Source organism: Physeter macrocephalus, chromosome 2 (assembly GCF_002837175.3).
Source record: "Physeter macrocephalus isolate SW-GA chromosome 2, ASM283717v5, whole genome shotgun sequence".
Lineage (NCBI taxonomy): Eukaryota > Metazoa > Chordata > Mammalia > Artiodactyla > Physeteridae > Physeter > Physeter macrocephalus.
In genome coordinates, this window is record NC_041215.1 from 88,137,513 (window position 1) to 88,158,878 (window position 21,366).

The window sequence follows — 21,366 nt, forward strand, 5'->3', positions numbered from 1 at the left end:
AAATAATACATGAAATCTAGATGCTCTATGCTATGTTTTTGTTATTGTTTTCATAAAAGAATTTTAAAATTATTTACATAAAATTAATGTTTTCCTTCAGTTTGCAAATTCAAGAAGGGAGGAGTTCAGGAAAAAGCAATAAAGATAAGTAGTAGGATAAAGGATTATCTTCTGCTTAGACACAGAACAGCACCAATAATAAAAAGCTGATACTGAAGTGGATATAGAGAGCAATAAATTCCATCTAAAACAAAAAGAACTTGCTAAAGTTAAAGCTGGCTAAAGACAGCCTAGAGTTCATCATTGGATATATATATAATCAGAGGGAGAAAAACTTGTAGGGGTACGGTACCACTTCACAGACAACAGAGCAATGTTTCCTAGCACAAAATGGAAATGTCACCTATCTACCTCCTCTTTCAGGGACCACTGAGAAAAGGGAAGAGAAGAGAGGGAAGAGAGTGAAGGAGAGCTAATTAAGAAAAGTATAACTCATTAAACAATGCTTTTCTTAAAAGGAGTACTGGAAAAGTAATTTCATTTAAAAATTATAACTCAAATAAATATAATTAATTTTATTCTGGCAGAGAGAGTGGGTATATGTATTTGGAAAGCCTGGATATCTCAATTCAGCAGGTCTGGATGTGGAGATGTATGTAGCAAACATATTGTTAAAGTGCCATAGTGGTTGTGTTACAAGCCAAAGGCTGATGACAACTGATTTAAGGGGAGCATGAAAAACTACATGAAAATTCTATAAAAGTAATTTTTCCTATACCAGTATGAATTTTGCTTATGTTCCACTTGAGATCATTTCTGTTTATGCTCTCATTCAGATGTTCAGCTCCAGTCACATTTATTTGCTAAATTCAACCTCTACAGTGTCTAATTAGACTACCTGCTCTCTCTGAGGCCAATTCAATACTTGTCCCATCAATCAGTATACACTCAAATACATGCCCAACCTTGACTGTGCTCACACACCTTGAACATAATATCATGTATCAGTAAATCAAAGACAGCAATGAATTTTAAATGCACCATTATCTAATGTGCCATTAAGAAAAAAACCCTGGCTTCCCTGGTGGTGCAGTGGTTAAGAATCCACCTGCCAATGCAGGGGACATGGGTTCGAGCCCTGGTCCGGGAAGATCCCACATGCCGCACAGCAACTAAGCCAGTGCACCACAACTACTGAGCCTGCACTGTAGAGCCCGCGAACCACAACTACTAAGCCCGCGTGTCGCAACTACTGAAGCCCATGCACATAGAACCTGTGCTCCACAACAAGAGAAGCTACCGCAATGAGAAGCCTGCGCACCGCGATGAAGAGTAGCCCCTGCTCGCCGCTACTAGAGAAAGACCGCGCACAGCAACGAAGACCCAATGCAGCCAAAAATAAATAAGTAAAATAAATAAATTTTTTTTTAAAAAAAGAAAAAAACTCTACCAATTAAACTGACACAATGTTTTCTAATCATATGACTATAAGACATGTATAATTTCAGAAATGCTAATATAGGATAATTGTTTTAGAATCAATAAATTATTGTATATATTTAATAGTAAGATTCTGTAATCATTTTTAAGCTCCTCTACTAGGCAATTTACAAACAATCCCATTTACCCTGATCCAAATGAGGGAGGTGACAGTCTAATCTTACAACTGAGAAAACTAAGGCTCAGAGAAGTTAGATAACTTGCCCAAAGTTATAGATATTAAACAGTGGAATTTGGAACTTGAATTCAGGTATGCCTGATTTTAAAATCCATGCTCTTAATCCCTAAAGAAATGGTTGTTAATCTTCAGTGTGCATCAGAATGATCTGGAGGACTTGTTAGGTTCCTGCTCCACAGGTTCTGATTTAGCAGGTCTTAGGTAGAACCAAAACTTGTGCATTTTTATTAAGATCCAAGGCAAGGCTGCCACTGCTGATCTGGGGACCATGCTTTAACAACGATTACCCCGAATTATTTGTTTGCACATTACTCTTAAAAAAAAGTTAATGATGTCTACTCTTAAAAGGATAGTTTATATAAATTTCTTTTCTCCCTCGATCGCACCCTGAAACAGAGCTTTCTATACATTTAAAGGCATTGATTACTATCTCTGACAAATGGCCCCAAAGCTGGAACTAGGAATTATAACTAAATGGTTTGGAACAAACTGAGACTAATCAAGTGAAACGAATCAAGACTACTAAAAAAAAATGTTGGTTTTCTGTTAGAAAGTGTTAAATTCTTGGCACAATTCATATTTAAATTTCTTAAATCATCCTTCTAGGACTCTGAAGAACTAGAAGGACTGAAAGAACTGGCAAGACTGGAAGAAGAAGTTGACTTGATGGGCAGAACTCCAAATGAAACACCCCAAGAATTTTAGTAGGAATGGAGACACTGGTTGTTTTCTTCTCCAGAAAGTAATAAACACGTTTTATCATTAGTACATGTGCATAGTGTTGACTATGTCTGACACACGATTTACTCACAACCATTAAATATAAAGAAGCTTTCCTTTTTTTTAATTGGCCCACAAATTTACTCTGAAATAAAAAAGGTCCTCAGCTAAAACAGGAACTGAAACAATCAATTAAGGTAATCTTTAAGATAAAAAGAAGATGCAGCCACACAATATTTAGTTTATGTCAGTTTAGATTAAATATAAAAAATAAAAATAGAGAAAATTAAAAGCTAAGATGTTACAGAATTATGTTAAAAATATTATAATTCCCCCCAAAACACTGTATTCACTAATTTCATAAAGATTAAAATGTTATTTTGGCATCGTCATGCTCTAATATGGAGAGTGTGAGTTACAATCTTTTCTGAGGGATATTTGACAATATCAGGAAAAAAATGATCCACTTTCAGAAATTTGTCCTATAGAAATGTTCAAACAAGTATGTAGACCACATGGAAGTGCTAGCTAAATGTAGAGAACTCTATATGTATGTCTAAACTCTGCTTCTTCCAGAAATACACTGAAGTGATAAGAAAAAAATTAAAAGGCATAAATCTTTGGTAACAAAGGAGACAACAGAAGAAAGAAGACCTAATGAGAGACACCAACAAAATTCTAGAAGATGAAAACTGGAGCAAAGAATAAGTGGAGAAGAGAAATTTGAGCAGTTAAGTTCCTGTAGGGGAGATACTATGCAGAAGGCAAGCTAATGGAAGCCTCAGGGACTAGGTAGGACTCAGAAATTGCAGGCAGTGGCACAGAAAGGAAGACTTGGGCTTGATAACAGGAGGGTTATTACATATCTGTACGGGGAGGGGGTCATTACACACCCAACTTCTCCTCACCATCTTAAGAAGTGATGCTGACAAGGAGGACTCTACATTCAGGAACATCAGGAACAGAAGGTGGCCAGAGAGAAAGGGAGACAACCTAAGAATCATGATAGCCAGCCAGATGTATTAGACCTCCTCCCTCCTCCCTCCCCTAATCTCTTACAGACTTCCACTCTTCAGCTGGAGGTGACTGCATGTGAAAAATTAATTGCAGGAATCATTTGAATCCTAGGATGAAGATACCTTTCTCCAGAGAGGATTTTTATTAGCGTCTGCCAAGCACCTTGGGACACTACTAATCTAGGACCACTTTTAATCCACATTCAAGACTTGAGATTCAAGACAAAAAGAGTAACACAAACAGGGCTGCAAATCCTGGGGGTGTGGGGCGGTGTGTGAATCATTTCCAGTTCACTGTTACCCTGAAGGTATAACTCTTTGGGGTATCTATGTAAAAAGGGTGAAAGGGAATTTAAGCAGAATTCTTTCCACTCCCACTTTGGGCAGTCTTTGGGTTTTGATTACGGAGCCCCTTGCTCCACAAGACCGCCAAGACTCACCTGAATCTTAACAAATGTTACTTCTGGATCAGCAAATGTCCTAACATCAGCACAGTGGCTTCCAGTGCTTTCCTTGATTTTAGCCTAGAAATAAACACCTCACTGCCTTTTTAGCTCTTCTTTAGAAAATTTTTTCTTTATATACATATACATGTATATATATACATTTCAAAAAAGTTGTCCTTAAGGGAAAAGTTGATCTAAATAACCTAGCTTACCAGTATTGGAAGCAGCAATCTGTATGTTATTTTACTTCTGTAATTTCATAAATTTGATTATTCTAAGGAAAGTAATTTTATAGGACACTGAAAATTGCAAAGCAATTAGAATCAGCACTGATAAACAAGTACTTTTGGAGATTTATCTCAATGAGATATAAAACACACTGAACAGTATAAAACACACTGAACTTGTCTATATGAAACACCATTATATTATGATCATAAGATTTCTTATGGAATAAATTATAAGAATACACATTGAAGTATGCCTCAGTACACAGAGGGTGAGAATACAAAGTCATAAGTAACACCTCCAGTTCTTAATAATGTACAAGTAGTTAAATTCAGAGGGACTTCCCTGGTGGCTCAGTGGTTAAGAATCCGCCTGTCACTGCAGGGGACATGGGTTCGATCCCTGGTCGGGAAAGATACCACATGCTGCGGAGCAACTAAGCCCGCGAGCCACAACTACTGAAGCCCGTGTGCCTACAGCCCATGCTCCACAATAAGAGAAGCCACCACAATGAGAAGCCCGTGCACCGCAACAAAAAGCAGCCCACGCACTGCAATGAAGAGTAGCCCCTGCTCACCACAACTGGAGAAAGCCCAAGCGTAGCAATGAAGATCCAACGCAGCCAAAATAAATAATTAAAAAAAAATAAATTCAGAGAAATCTGAACTACAACTTGGGATTATTAAGAAGGATCTCTAAGAAAACCACTGTAAAGCACTGTGCAATTCCAGAAAACTAAATCCTCAGGACTAGCTTTGTTTTGCAGAAATCTAAATGATAACGGGCACAATGCTACAAATGTAAAGCTTTCATATTTACGATTGTCCACATGAAGAAACCTTTTGAAAAATACTCAACTAAATCAGGCTTTAGTGTTTGAGAAGCAAAAAAATAAAAAGTCCCTAAATACCAAAACATAATCATGTGATTTTCTAAGTCTTACAACTAACATTAAATCATTAATAAAATAGGCAAGTTTTTATGAAGGTAAAAAGAAAGGTTAAGGAAAATCACATAGATTACTAAAATCAAAAGTTTTAGAGAAAAAAATGTTTTAGTATCCTAAACCATCTTGGTTTTGGGGTATACTACATTTAATGAGAAACCCAAGCTAATTCACACCCATGTATCTCCAAAGATAATAAATCTAAGCTCTTACACAAAAAGTTTCTTGTCTAGCTTTTTAACTCAGGTTTAATATTACCAAATATTTGAAAATGAATCCAGCCAAGAAATAACACTCTTGAGTCAGAAAACTCACAGTATTAAAAAGAAGTCAACACTATACTATTATGACATCAACTTTAAATTAAAATTTAATATCTGAGAAAGAAAATATGGTCATTCCAAGATACAAAAGAGAAATGTTAAAACATAAGCTCCTTCCATTTCTTTTAAAGAATAGGAATGTATTTGATAACATTGATACTTAAGGACATAGCTAAGACAGTTAAGTTTATAAATGGATTACTGAAAGACTATGACAAAATCTGAACTAAAAAAAAATCCAGAAATAATGAACAATATCTAACAAGATAAATTATTAAAGGAACAACAATAAAGGTCTAAAACACAAAATCACACAAAATATAAGATGTAGAAAGCCTGGTTCAAGTCTGTATATGAAAACAAAAGAGGGGAGGGGGACAGGGGAAGAAGGAAGGGGAAAGTAGGAAAGGAAAAGGAGGAAGGGGGAAGGGGGAAGGGAAAAAAAGGTACCTGATTCCAAGTTGAAAACAGGATGGTATAGCTATGTAAAGTGCTGATGCTATCTTAAACTGTATCAGTAAGTATGGTGTCCAGGGTAAGTAGGTGTACCCTCACTACTCAGATCTCTAGCTGAAGTTTATTCTCAGTTCAGGGCACCAGCCTCTAAAAGTGACACCAATAAGATAGAATTTGTAACAGAAGGGAGTGAGACTAAATATGAATATACTTCATCTAGGGAAGAGAAAGGTAATACCAACAAAAGTTTTTAAATATGTGAAGGGTCATCTTGTTAGAGGCAGTCTCTACCTCTTGATGTAAGAATGAGGACCAATCAAAAATTACTATTTAGATATTAACGTAACTAGAGATATGCAGTAATTGATAAGACTGCCTCATTTTCAAGAAGACCAAATCATCCACCCAGAAAAATGTATATTCCGGCATCAGGTAAGGGTGGGTTAGCTGACTGCTAAGACCTCTTGCATTTCTCAAGACAGTATAGTAGGGTACTAGTATAAACTCTGCAGCCAGATAGACTATATAGATTCAAATTAAAAGTTTCACCACTTATTAGCATGTGAGCCTGGACAAGTTACTTAATCTTTCTTGGTCTTACTTTTCTAATTTGTAAAATAGGGACAATACCAGTTTTAAGGATTTAAAGGAGTTAAAAAATATATAAAGAGCTTAGACAAGTCCTAGAACAAAGTAAAGAGTAACGAAAGCTACCTATTTTTATTTTTGAATCCAACAGGTATTTACCAAGCACTACTATGTGCTGGACACTAATTTAGCACCAAGGTTTGTTTTTTTTAAAAAATTATTTAATTTATTTATTTATTTTTGGCTGTGTTGGGTCTTTGCTTCTGTGCGAGGGCTTTCTCTAGTTGCGGCAAGCGGGGGACACTCTTCATCGCGATGCGTGGGCCTCACTCTCGCAGCCTCTCTTGTTGCGGAGCACAGGCTCCAGACGCGCAGGCTCAGTAGTTGCGGCTCACAGGCCTAGTTGCTCCGTGGCATGTGGGATATTCCCAGACCAGGGCTCGAACCCGTGTCCCCTGCATTGTCAGGCAGATTCTCAACCACTGCACCACCAGGGAAGCCCCAGCACCAAGGTTTTAAGAGAGTTTATAATTGAGTTTTTATTCTAGTGAGTGACATAAGATGCATGACATGAAAGGTCACAAGTAAAATACAAATAAAGCTGGGTAAAAAGAATAAAAAGTAATGGTTGCTATTTTTAAAAGTGTGTTCAAGGAGGGATATTCTGATAATTGAAAATACATGAATGTTATGAGAAGACAAGCTGAGACAGTATCTTAGTGAAGAGTATTTTGAGATGACACAATAGCAAGTAGGCCAGCCAGGATGGAGGAGTGTAAAAGGTGAGAAAAAGTGGAAGGCCAGATCCTCTAGGGGCCTTGCAGCACTGTTAAGGACATCGGATACCTTGAATTCTCATAGATATGAATAAACTAGTTTTTATTATCACACCATAATACTCAACCCACCACATTAAATGGCAAAGAAGCACTAAAAATACAAATAGTTCCAGAAGAATCTGCTTATTCAGTCTGAAATAAAAAATAGTTGGCAAAATCTAAATTACTGGACCATAATTCTTCTATTATTTTGTACTGAAAGGAACACAAGAAAGTAAATTAAAGATGAGAAATTTGTTCCCTGAGGCTTCTAGGCTTGCTGCTCATATTCTTGAAGCTAAAGTCAATAAAGATTTTTAGTTTTAAAGCTAAAATCAATAAAGACTATATTACCTTAAGTTCAGCAACTTGTGATGAAATATGCCACATAAGGCTTTCACTTAGGAACTTCATACCATATGGGCCTAGCAGTTCTGATAACGACCTCATTTCTGAAAGGAAATGGAATTAATTTTATACTTTGACAGAACAAATATTTTAAGAAGCAAATTATTAAGGGAAACCCTAAGAAAAGTCAGTAGAATAAATAAGAACACAAATGCAAAGCTAAGTCTAAGATAAAATGTATGATTATCCATATAACTGAATGAAAATAGTCATAACAGAATCAAAACCAAAAGAATCAAGCTTTCTTCATTCTCTAAGACATGTCAGAGTATTATTCACCTGATATGTCAGAATATTCCTCTGCGTTAAATGTTAATTCATTTTCCGTAGGTAAGTTCACAAATGCTTTCATTGCAGGGAAATAAGCTATATGACCATTGCTGACTTGTCGTAACAAAGTTTCCAGATACCTAAGGCAGAAAGTAAATTTACAAATGGAGAAATTAATTCAAAATCTATTATGGTATACATTCCTACACATAATTTTAAAGTTGACTAATAACATGAATGAGCAATTATCCATTAAAAAAACTTTCATAAGGCATTCATTACAAAGAAACTTTATATCACTCCAAATTTCTAAATATGTTCCTTACCAATTTGTGTACAGACTTGTAATGGTTGGCTCTCCATGACTGTCTAAATGTTGTGTTTGTTGAAGAAGCACATTATTAAATACTCTTGTAATATCAATTTGCACATAGTTTTCTATTGACTGGAGTACAGTCATGTATGCTCTTACACTTGTCAGAAGCTCTGATGGTTTTGCAATTTCCTGTGTGGCTTGATTATACATAGTCATTCCAACAATTGACCTGGGGGGGGTAAAAAAAGAATTAAAAAGTTCTAATTGTTGTATCTATATAAACAGGCCATTCAATCTACTGATCTCTAATATTAAATAAGCAATGAAATTTTAAATACACTTTGTTACAAGTTCATGAAATTACTACTATGTTTATCTTCCAAAGAAACAACTTTAAAAAAGAATATACACCTAAAAGGTATAATGAAATGGGAATGCAAGTGATTAAAAAAAAATACTAAGGGCATCAGTAATAAAAATTATTTAAGAATAAAGAGGTTTAAAAAATTCCTTTAACATTATATGCTGTCTCCAGCAAGTATAGTGGACTTTTCAGTCCATAGCCTGAATTCCTTTGGTACTGTTAATGTGCCAGTAGTTTTTTAGGCTTTATATATATTACCTACAATCTTCATATTTAATAACCCTACTATGCAGTTATCACCACCATTACATAGAGGGGAAAAAAAAAAAACAACTAAGGTGCAGAATTCAAGTAAACTGCTCAAGGTCACTGTGTTTGGAAGTGGTGGGTCTAGGATTTGACCCCACACCTGCCTGACTTAGTGCTACCTCTCAACAAAATGCATGACAATCAAAGCATGGCACAACAAAAGCTTTATTGTACTATAATCACTCACACCACATAAAACACAGATCTGTTTGGTTTATATCCCAAGAAACTGTGTAAGCCTAAAAGGAAACAAATGTTGAAAATACTTTCCTAAACTATCTTTTCCCACATTAGCCACCTTCTTTAAAACTCCCTGAGCATTAGATTTACAAAGATCTTAGACTTGTATTTGTAAGGATGACTCCTTAAAGACACCAGACAAACCCCATCACTACTAACAGTCCCAGAAGAACAACTCAAGACAAAAACTGCTATCTTTGTACACAGCCCCTAAGTCCTAAGATTGTGCTCAAGTGATCAGCAAAAATCAACAAACTAATACTCACAAGCTATTTGTCCTGGCATAAAAATCTTTCCCAGGTAAACAAGTTTATATAGCCTTGCCTTGATCCTGATCACTAAGTAGATGTTTGGTAAAAAGAACATCTGCTTCTCCGTGGATTAAAGGACCAGACTGTTTACAGAAGGAAAACAAGGGAGCTGTAAACTGAACCCTACCTTCCACCCACCACTCCCTACCCCACCCAGTTGAGAGCAATAAATACCAGAAGGCGTAATGTCCCTTTGGTCTAAATACTGGAGCAGTCTGGGTTTCACTCTCAGGATGCCTACCTTACTAAAGAAGAGCAAAAGATTTGCTCAACACCGGACTCTTCTCAGCTGACGACTTAACACTCAATTTACTGCCCATTTAAATATTCTATTTTGTTCTATAATTGTCGAAGCTCTAAGCTTTATACCGTTTCATTACTACTCATAGTACTTAACAAACACAATGTTATGCATATGGCACAAACACTTGTTAGTGACTACAACCTTTTGCCAAACTTTTTGAAAAACCCTTCGCAAAATTTTGTTTCATAAATTGCCTTAAGGCCTTCAAGAAAAACATGTTGAATCCATATAAATAAGTGTGTAATTTTAGAAAAAGGCTGAAGCAATATTTACAAAATTAAAATATTTCTGACTTGTAACATAAAATATAATTTCAAGGAACATATATATAACTTATAAAAGTAATTAGAATTGAGCACCTCAAGAGTCTAGAATTCTACTGGCATAACAGCATACGTTGGAATTCACAAGACTTAAGTGTTCATCTAGTTCTGAGGTTTTCACACCTTTGACTGTGATCCACTATAAGATATATATCTAGCATCACAACACAGTACACACATATATAAACAGTTTCATGAAGCAGCATTTCTACTTACTACATGCAATGCACTGATTTTTTTCCTATTTCTTCTTCTTTACTTCCCTCCCTCTTCTTTCTTCCTTTAAATACTGACTACAACCTTCTAAACTGATTTCATGATCCTACTGGGTTGCCACCTGCCCGCTGAAGTACACAGATTTGCTCTAATCTTCTCCCTTTTTCTTACAAGGAAGTTAAGATTCACAGAGATTAACTGGCTTGTCCAGTGTTACAACTAGTTAATAAATATAGGATAAGAATCTGGGTAATTTAAGTAATTCCCAGTTCACTATTCTCTATACTTCCCAGTTTATTATTTTTTATACTACCGTTTCTACTAATTTATATACCATTTATATACCATTTCTACTAATGCTTTCCCTCATAAAAGTAAACATTGCATAGATATGAAGAATAAATATAACAAACTCATTAACTAAACCAACAAATAAAAACAGTTTATACTCTTTCTTACTTAGTAAAGCGGATTTCCAGATGAGAAGTCAAATATTCTCGTGGGGTAAAGGTATGTTCCCAAACCACCATGTTTGGTACATAATTTATAGAGAAACACAACTCAGAAAGTGCAGTGTGCAATTTATCAAGGCTGAAAAAATATTATTAAACAGTAAATTAAAAAAATTTTTTTTAGCATTTCATCACAGCAATACAAAATTAATTTTATAAATATATCAGACTTTATTTGGGAATAATAACTGCAAAATCGATTTTTTCTCTCTTAAGATCTGAACTGACAAGTTCAAAATCTCTAAGGGTATCACTAACCTTTGAGAGCAATTTTCTAAAGATAGCATCATTCATTTGTTTCTTCATTCAGATGATGACTATATTGACTTAATATACAAGAAAGAGCTTATTCTGCACTCATAAAGAATCATTTCCAACTCCTGCTGTACTTCCTGTTCTGGAGGAAGAAAGCTGTCTACAAAATGGCCAATAAGTTGCTCAACATAGGAAGCAAGGAAGTAGGAAATTTACTTTAAACAAAAAATATTCACCTATTATTGCTCATCTATACCTCCCCTACAAACAAACACACAGCACTGAATGCTATCTAGTCTAATATACCCATTTAAAAAAAAGGACGTCAAGTATTTTCTAATATACGACAAGATGCCAAAATAGTGTCAGACATCTGATTTTAAATAAACTTAAAATTATAGACTGCTTATAGTATACCCCCCAAATTTTTAGAGATTCTTGGCCTTCAATATTCAACATATAAAGACAAATGACATCTATTACATGTATTTTCTTCAAAAATCCAAAATATGTATTTTGAGATGAAATAAGCACTTACTGGCTAATCAAGTTCACAAAGGTCAAAAAAATTAACAACTGGGAAATGAAGAATTTACAATTACCAGCATTTCCTCAGTACTAATGCCATACAAAAAATGAAAAAAAACTCCTCTACCTGTAACAAAAAGATACAATTATAGTGGATGGCTTACTTGGTCACTACCAGCCTGTTTTTCCTCATGCTCTCAACTCCTGGTTTTTCCCTTTCAGGTTCCCCTTTCTTACCAGTCTGTTTTTTTGACTTCTTATTCACTGCTTGACTGATGGTTTTGGCACAATGCTTGGGCAGCAACTAAATTTAAAAAGAAATGAAATCATACAAACCAATTACTTTGAAAACATTAACTACTGAAACAAACCTTAGCTAAATCCAGACTATGTGGCAAATAACATGCTATCACTAAGAAGAGAGGTAGTAAGTGAGATGTAGAGTTTACCTAGCCAGCTTGGAGAGCCCACTCAGCTTGGTGAAAAACAGAAACAGGTCAATCTTGTGTGAAGAAACACTTCATAGAGGTAGTTATATCAAAGCTACAGTTAAAGGACAAATTAAAAAATACCAGGCAAATGAGGAATAAGAAAGAACATTTTACTGAAAGGAAAATGGCCTATGAAGACCAAGACTATGATAGGACATGATGTGTTCAGAATCTAGTTAGAATGACTATATAGTGGAGTATAAAGTACAGGGTAGAGCGGTTTGAGCTACCTTAGGAAGGGACTTGAATGCCAAGCTAGAAGCTTAATTTTAAACTGTAATCCTAAGGACAGAGGGAATTTTTTAAAAACCTAATAACGGAGCTTCACAACATGAGGTAATGAGATTTACTGAGAGTGTGAGAATAAAATTTAAAAATGGAAAAAAACTAGCTAAGAGATCATTTTTTTTTTTTTTTGCGGTACGCGGGCCTCTCACTGTTGTGGCCTCTCCCGCTGCGGAGCGCAGGCTCAGGGGCCGTGGCTCACGGGCCCAGTCGCTTCGCAGCATGTGGGATCTTCCCGGACAGGGGCACGAACCCGTGTCCCCTGCATCGGCAGGCGGACTCTCAACCACTGTGCCACCAGGGAAGCCCAGAGATCATTTTCTTGCCTTCCTACACAATTTTCCTATCTGTAAGGAAACATTTAAATTATCACCTGGTCGCTAAGAGTACACTGTTCCGTGCAAATATCAGTGATGAGATTTCTAGCTTGTTTGGCCATTTCATCAAGGAACATATTACATAAGGAAAGACTGCGATCTCCAATATGATGTCTCTGTTAAAACAAAATAGTAACAACAATAAAAAAAATTATAAGAAAGTAGTTTGAATTAAAACACTTTTTAAATAAACATGGAAAATAAGGTTCAAGTCTATTCTACAATAAGGAGTGAGGATGGGAAATGTTATAGATTTCTTTTATCTTTTAACAACTAACCTACCATATTGTATTTGCATACAACTGACATAAAATAAGTACCTGGTGATTATACAATTATGATTGCAAGGAATCTGAAAGGACCAGAGTCTTCCTTAATATGAAAAACTATTAATTTTCAAATTCCAATGTCCTATATCCAGTTCTTAAATACTAAAATATCAAACACACAATACGAAAGATCAGATTTAGAGTTATATTTTCTGATCTCACCTGATTATATACAAAAATCTTGAAAACATAGAATTTTGTAGTGTATAAACAGAAAAGAAATGTTAAAATATTTAAATAAAATCATTAGATATCAACTCAGTAAAACAAACAAATTCACAAGGCATTCAACTCTCTAAAATCAAACTCCCCATCCCAGAAGAGAAAAAAAAAGCTGACCATGAATGTATTTTCTGAACACAACAGGGGAAAAAAGAACATTATATCTAATGTTTGGGAGATTATATATGTATATGTAGATACATACACTCACTCAAATCAATCTATCTCTAGCTACAGAATTCTGTATCATTTTAGTTTTGGTGGGTGCTACAATAGTTTAATGGGTTTTTCTTGTCAATGGTAACTGGAATGTTGAGTATATAATGCTGTACAACTTTGCACTATAAATTTGTAATACTTACAGAGACAGCTTTTAAAAAAATTTTTATTGGAGTATAGTTGATTTAAAATGTGTTAGTTTCTGGAGACAGATTTTTATAAGTTTTCCTTCCCTTATCTTCCATAATTATATAACAAACATATGCAGACATTACAAACATTATTTCTATGCTGAAATAAATGTAATATAAAAGAATTAAAAATACTTAAACATATAAAATAACTGTTCCTAGATGTACCATGCTACCTTATAATGTATTTTATTTAAAATGCACTTTAAAACTTGAATAGGAAGCAAAACCTAAAGGGATCTACAGACCAGATACAATTAAATAATGGTTCACTTTATTTAAGGAAAAATTTCAAATTATAAACATTTGCATTTTATTTAACCAAATTCTGACTCCTGAAAGATAAAACATATCCCTTGTTATCCCTTCTTCCTGAAAAAAAGAACTCTGAACTAGCATTGCTTCAAACTTACTAGACTAACTTATTTAAAATACAGATCTGATTTCACTGCTTCTCTTCAATGGCTCAAAAATGCTAAGACTGGAAGGAAAACAACTAAGATTTCTTAACTCTGGCTCTGTGCTGAGAACAGAGGATAATGGCAGAAGCAAAGAGACCACTTAGGAGACAATAACAATCATCCAGGCAAAAGATGATGTGGCTTGTTCAAGGGTGAGAAGAGGCAGGAGTTTGAATATATATACATATATGAAGGCAGAGCCAAAACCAGAAAGGCTTCAAGTTGGGGTGGATGTGGAAAATCAGTAATTCTATTCTGGACATGTTACACTTCAGATGGCTAAAAATACCTAAGTTGCAGCAGGACATAGAGAAAATCTAACTCAAAGGTAAAGGTGTGGGCTGCAGATATAGATTTAGGAGACATTAGCATATGGAAGATTTTTAAACAATGAAACTGGAAAAGATGAGTGAACTACTCTACTGGATGGTACAGTTATAGCAACACGATAATTAGTTTCTCATTAGTACTGGCTACCATTATCTGGGAATCCTGCTGACCCAGGAGGGTGTGAATTTCAAATCTAGTTCAAAAGGAACCATCTTTCTTCAAATTCACTGTAAGTACTACAGCTTAAAATAAAGCCTCAGCATTAAGAAGTTGTTCTAGAGGCCTTTTCTATAACCTGTCTGATCTAAACAAGATGAATGGCTAAAACTAAAATTACAAAGCAAGATTGCACTGAGAACTTTTAACTGTGCACACCAACTTACTCTATCCTCACCCTTAGATGAATTCCCTCATCACCCTTAGGTGAATTCCCTCAACATTCCCAGAGTGCCCCATGTATATTTCTACCACAACACAGATCATCAGATCACAGATTTGTCTAGGGTAAAGACTGTGTCTTTGCATCCTTTCATCCTTTCAATCACAGGTTTAAGAAGGCACAGTTGGAATATAACAGGCTTTAACAAGTTAGCTAAATGAAAAACAGAACAGTACCACTTACTAGCTATATGAATATAGGGAGAAAAAAAACATCAGTCCATCAGAAATTATCAGTAGTTCTGACTATGCTGTTACTTTGTTGTAATAATCAAATGCAACAAAAGATGAGAAATGCTGTATACATTTTATGGTTCTATATAAACACACTATTAATTACCTGTTGAAATTATTTGGTAAGAATTGAGTCTTACCCCATTAAGGAACCATAACTTTACCAACAAAGTGAGGTAGAAACATTAAAATAAATGATATGGGTTAGACGACGATAGATAAAATAATGATGAAAGTGCTATGAAAATATGGTTAAGGAGGGACAAATTTTAACTGGAGGAATGCTGAAAATCTTTTTGGAGGAGGTGGATTTAAGCTGATCACTTTAGAAAAAGTAAGAGTATGACAGGTAGAGGTGTAGTGAAATGAATTTTATGTATGAGGAAAAAGCCTCTAAGATGCCAAAAAGTAGACTAGTAAATTAGTACAGTTTACCTAAGGTGGGATAGTTACAGTAGGGAGTGGAAAGTAGAAGACTGTGAGTATAAAGTGGATAACCAAAATGTGATATATACATACAATGGATTATTATCATTCATAAAAAGAAAGTTCTGATATATCTATAACATGGATGAGACTTGAAACAGTATGTTAAATGAAATAGGCCAGACACAAAGGGACAAACATTGTATGATTCCACTTATATGAACACTCTAGAAGAGGCAAATTCATAGAGACAGAAAGCAGACTGGAGTATACCATTCCAATGGAATGCTGAAGGATGGGGAGTTATTGCTTAAGGGTATACAGAGTCTCTGGTTGGGGTGATGAAAGTTTTAGAAATGAACAGTGGTGAGGTTGCACGACACTGTAAAGGCAATTAATGTCACTGAACTATACATTTTAAAATACTTAAAATGACATTTTTATGTTTATATATTTTTTTTTCTTAAAGACAAAAAAAACAAAAGAAAAAAGAAGAATGGGGGTAGAGATCAAATTGTTGAGGATTTTAAATGCCTAAGAAATTTTTACTTTCTCCATATGCAATGGAGAACCACTGATGGTTCTTTAAGAAGGAAAGAGGCACTCTGGTGGCATTGTGTTAGTCTTTAACGCAGATATTGAAGGAAGAAAAATTATTTAGCAGTACAGATGAAAAACACTGAAAAGCTGAACTACAATATACCACACAAATAAAATTAAGAGGACTTGATGGGTAATTAATGGGAAGGATGATGGTGAGGAAAAACTGACAGTATATCTTAGGTGTCACGATTGGGGGAAAAATCTTTTAATTGTGAAAAATCTACAAATCTATTAAAATTGGTGGTATTATATCCTCACAGGTATTAATCCTAAAAGCACTCCCTAATAAACTTCCTGCAGGCTAATTTCTGTCTGAGTCTGCTTCCAATGGAATGCTGAAAAAAAATCTGCAACAGATACTACCTAATGCTTAAAGATAATAATAATGCTGCTATTTGTAAGTTTCTTTTCAACAAGTTCTGCAGCTCTAAGTAAAGGGATTCAACACTAAGTTAAATTATTTTTTTAAATACTATTTAATTTTAATATATATTCTTACCATACTCACAAAGTGATATTTCTTCTTGAAAGATTAGAAGAAATACTGAGTACATTTTTGATAGATACTTGGTATCTGTAAAACTTGAGTAGTTCAATTACTCAGTAACTGTGTGTGCCTGTATGTGAATATATTACAAATACCAGCAAATCTGGATTTTGCTTACTGTATCTATTATATTGACAAGTCAGTGAAATTCCTCTTTGAAATGTTTATGTTTAGTCAGTAATCTCTCCAATTTTCAAGTCTTTTCAATGAGCATTTCAGAGGAAAACTTTACCATAAATATTAATACCTGACTCACTTTATTTTAATAAAGGTAATTCCAAGTGACTTTATGATATGTTCTTATAAACATGTATGTATATTTATCTGATTATTCAAATATATATTATGTCTATATCATATATCTATTCAAGCATTCTTCTGATTCTGCATAGAGATGCATTAAGTGGGCAGCTAGATTAGATAATTAGGACTTTGTGAGTCTTTGTGAACATTCGGTCAGCTTTATGTTTGAAGTAGTTTATTCTGCATACCATATAAATCACAATACTACTCTGAAATTACCTCTTCTGGACACAGTTCATGTGTGCAACTCATAAAATGAGTGCAAAGTAGTGGGAATGCAATTGAGTATCTTGACTGAGAGGGTAACTCCAAACATTGTTGAAACATCTTCTCAAAAGCACGACTATAAAAACTATAAGGAAACAAAAATTAGAATCACAATTTTTATAGTCAAAATTAAAATTTTATGAAACAGTACCTTATAATTAATTTGATTCAAGTGAGTAAAAATTACCAACTGTAGCATTTATTCTCTCAGGAAAAGTTATTTTTCCAAAGAGTCATCTCTTACACACCAATAATCATTTCAGAGTAATAAAAATATTATTTACATAACATTAACACATTTTTAAATAAAAAAAATTAAACAGAAGATAAACCATACCTATGGCATATGAATATATGACATTCAAATCTTACATCATCAAATTGTATCAAAGCTAAGTCACTATCAATTGTAAGAAACACCATTATTTTATGTACCACTAAGAAAGAAAAACATTGTCAATTAAACAATGACACACCATCAATTTTAAATTACTTCCGGATTTAAGAGATGTTAAATCTAAAAGAATGTGAGGTGATAAAATATAGTACAGCTTGGAATAATGAAGACAAACAGAAGTAGTAAACATGTCTTTATCTTGGATATGACAAAGTAAGAATGTGGTTAAGAGAAAATATGGATAAAAATTAAATGACTGAAAATTTGCAAATTTTAAACATTATTCAAAGTGCCTTTATTTCCAAGAAAGAGAAGAGGAATTTCTGATTGCTGTATCCTTCTTTTGCAATAGGAACCTTCCTGTAGCTCAAAAATACCTAAACGTAAAATGTTCCATTTTCTTTCCAAGGTAGCCTTTGGGTCAGACAATAGGACAGGGTTCCAAATAATCCTTAAAATTCTTACAAACTTGTTATGTGATAATTGTGTTTCACGAGTTGCATTAAGAGATCCCTATGTCTCCCCCGCCTGGTGATTTGGATTTCTTCTGGAACACTGCTAATTAAAGCCATACTACAAACTGCAAAAATCAGTGTAGATTGGTTTTCTTCCCCCAAAATAAAAGCAACGAGAAGCTTTTCATAATGATCTCTATTCAATACAAAGAAACCACTATCACTATCCACTGAGACTATCTCAGCATTTTAGAATTAAAGGGATCTACTAGACTATTCCCATCAGCTTCCCTAAAGGAAAAAAGGTCAGGAAGCAGAAACAGAGTTGTTATTGTACAGTTCTGGAGTAAGAATACTTAAGTTTGAGTCCTGACACCACTGTTTATTAATTTTATTACAATCAAGCTCACTTATTCATTTAGATATTTATTAAGTACCTACTATATTAGACATTAAGGAAACAAAAACATGACCTTCTTCAAGAACCATATTATGGGGCTTCCCTGGTGGCGCAGTGGTTAAGAATCCGCCTGCCAATGCTGGGGACATGGGTTCGAGCCCTGGTCTGGGAGGATCCCACATGCTGCGGAGCAACTAAGCCCATGCGCCACAACTACTGAGCCCATGTGCCACAACTACTGAAGCCCACGCACCTAGAGCGCGTGCTCTGCAACAAGAGAAGCCACTGCAATGGAAAGCCCACGCACCACAACGAAGAGTAGCCCCTGCTCGCCCCAACTAGAGAAAGCCCACGCACAGCAATAAAGACCCAATGCAGCCAAAAATAAATAAATAAATTTTAAAAAGAACCATATTATGTGGGGGAGAAAAAGAGTTGTAAAGTACTAAGTATAACAAAAGAGCTATAGGATAGAAGCAAAGGAGAGTGGAGCACAATGGAGGGAATGGTCACCACATCATCATAATATTAATGTCTAACTTAATACTGCAGAGTGAAATTATGTGCTATTTAATTTCCAATGTTTGCTCTATTTGACCCTGATCCAAAACTTTTTTCCTTTAGTCTAATGACACAATCTGAACGGACTGTTTTCACCTCCTCAAAGAAAGTGTAAAAAATAAATTCATATCAGTAAGAGTTGCTCTTATAGAGAAAAATAGATATAAAATCCCAACTTGGTAAACTTCATTTTATTGGCAAGTTGTCCACTATTCTGTTTATTCTTAAGAGTCTATTACTGAACTGTATTAAGCACCACACTAACATAAAATAATCAAGAAACATACCTTTGGATAATAAAAATTTCAAATTCTGATTTAAAGAAAATTACAACATACCAAAATATGGAGAGATCTGATGTTTCCACCAACATTTCCACCAAGGAATCTACCATTTTTGTGTGAAAAATTATTGTATTCATCATCTTTCCAAGTTCTCTGTGATCTGAAAGACTAAGTGAAGCCTTAGAGACACTAGTATATGCCTGTAAAAGTAAAGCAAAAAACAAAAGTAGTTTAGGCAATGACTTTAGGTATAGACCAAGTCTACAGGGGGGAAAGAAAAAAGAAAAACACCCACTACTGAAAAATACTTAAAAGTTTATTATGAGCAACATCCCCTTTTAAAAATTGTCTACAGTGACCCAAACTTGAAATTCCTATCAAGAATTTCTTTAAATAAACTGAAATACTGTCCATAAAACAGAATCTAATACATGGGTCATTCATCTTGAATGCCCAAAATAAGTGAAGTTACAACATCAAAAGTATAGAACAATGAATTGTCATGGTGTCCCTACCAAAAGGTTTTCAATCTATTTCAAGAGAAAACATATATATGAAACAATAAGATGAAAGTAGGTATTGCACAGGTTGATTCAGGGAGGTTTTAGATTATACTGAATCATTAAAAACTGGATAACATAACACACTGTATTAACTGATGGATTCTAGAAAACCACTGTGAAGATGGTAAAATTAGTGTAGGTTGACCAAACAGGCAATAGGTCTTAACCGAAACCATCAGGATGGGTTGTGAGGGAAAGAAATTCCACTAAAGAGGTACCAACTCACAGAAAGCGAAACCTGCCCATGGATGGTGGACATTTCAGAAGGGTGGAGAACAAGAATAGGAGGGGTGCCTACAGAACAAAACACTGCTCACTATGGCTGTGGTTAGAGTGCAAAGAAGAGAAAGGAAATGGTGAAAGAAGAGATTCAACCAGATCCTGCAGACCCTTGAATATCATGTTAAAGAATTTAAACTTTTTGGTGAACCACCGAAGGTTCTGTGTGATGGCTAATTATTGTTTAGAAAGATTATTCTTTGTGGAAGGGGCAACAGAGAGGGGTGGGCAGAAAGGGAACAGGAGGCAGAGATCTGTTAGGAGGAAGTGGTGGCAATAATCCAGACAGGATTATGCTATGGTCTAGGGTCGTACAGTTCAAAAGTGTTTAATCTGGGAATGACTAGATGTAATAGGCAACAGAGAATTAAGGATGATGGCCAGGGTTCTGGCTTTAGGGAAACATTCCTTCATAAATCTCATATGTGTGCCTACACACCCTGCTAGATATGCCAAAAATGCAAGGCCCAGACCACTCACTATCCAGGCCATTTCTGGGGGTTATATTTGCATCTACCAAACTTGAGAAATAAAGAAATGTGTCCCTCTGGAACAAAGAGCAAGTATGCTTACTGTTGATGACAAAACAGAGGGTTCCTCAAACTCAGTCCTCCTTAGCTGCAAGACATGACCAATGCATAGCATTCATCTGGGTCTCTCTGTACTACCCACATGAGACACGGAAGCAAGGGAAAAATGATGTATATATACTGATGTTCATGCAACTTCCTGTGCAGTGAATTAAGTCCTTTGTCTCTGATCCAAGACCCCCATGTCTTCTGCTAGGACCCATGAAACATTAAGAGATTAAATAATTATTGCCTTTTAAGTAAGATAAATATCAAACCTCAGCTTCTACAATGGGAAATCTCAGCTTCTACATGGAGGAAATTACCATTCACTGAGGCAGGCACATCACAAAGCAGAGTTTTATATTTTGTTGTTTGTGTCTGCCAGTAAAGGGGAGAGAATGAGGAATATGATAGTAATACTCTAATGGCAAGATATATTCTGGACATTCATCACAAACTAAGTCTAACGGAAGTTTAATTTACCTTTCATCAGATTTATAGTATAAAGAGAAACCAGTAGTGGTCATGAGTTCAATAAAGACTTCCATTAACTGAGC

General features: G+C 35.0%; 1 protein-coding gene across 1 annotated transcript in view; it reads right to left on the reverse strand.

Moving 5' to 3' along the window:
- The window catches only part of NCKAP1 (NCK associated protein 1), a 98,060-nt gene that overhangs the window by 15,583 nt on the left and 61,111 nt on the right, over positions 1 to 21,366 (reverse strand). Inside the window, exons 16-23 of the mRNA XM_024115588.3 lie at positions 19,450 to 19,595; positions 17,251 to 17,383; positions 12,725 to 12,844; positions 11,740 to 11,879; positions 10,740 to 10,871; positions 8,224 to 8,442; positions 7,907 to 8,037; positions 7,574 to 7,671 (exon numbers count right to left, since the gene is read on the reverse strand). Coding sequence (XP_023971356.1) covers positions 7,574 to 7,671; positions 7,907 to 8,037; positions 8,224 to 8,442; positions 10,740 to 10,871; positions 11,740 to 11,879; positions 12,725 to 12,844; positions 17,251 to 17,383; positions 19,450 to 19,595 — 1,119 coding nt within the window. The remainder of the gene's footprint in view (positions 1 to 7,573; positions 7,672 to 7,906; positions 8,038 to 8,223; positions 8,443 to 10,739; positions 10,872 to 11,739; positions 11,880 to 12,724; positions 12,845 to 17,250; positions 17,384 to 19,449; positions 19,596 to 21,366) is intronic.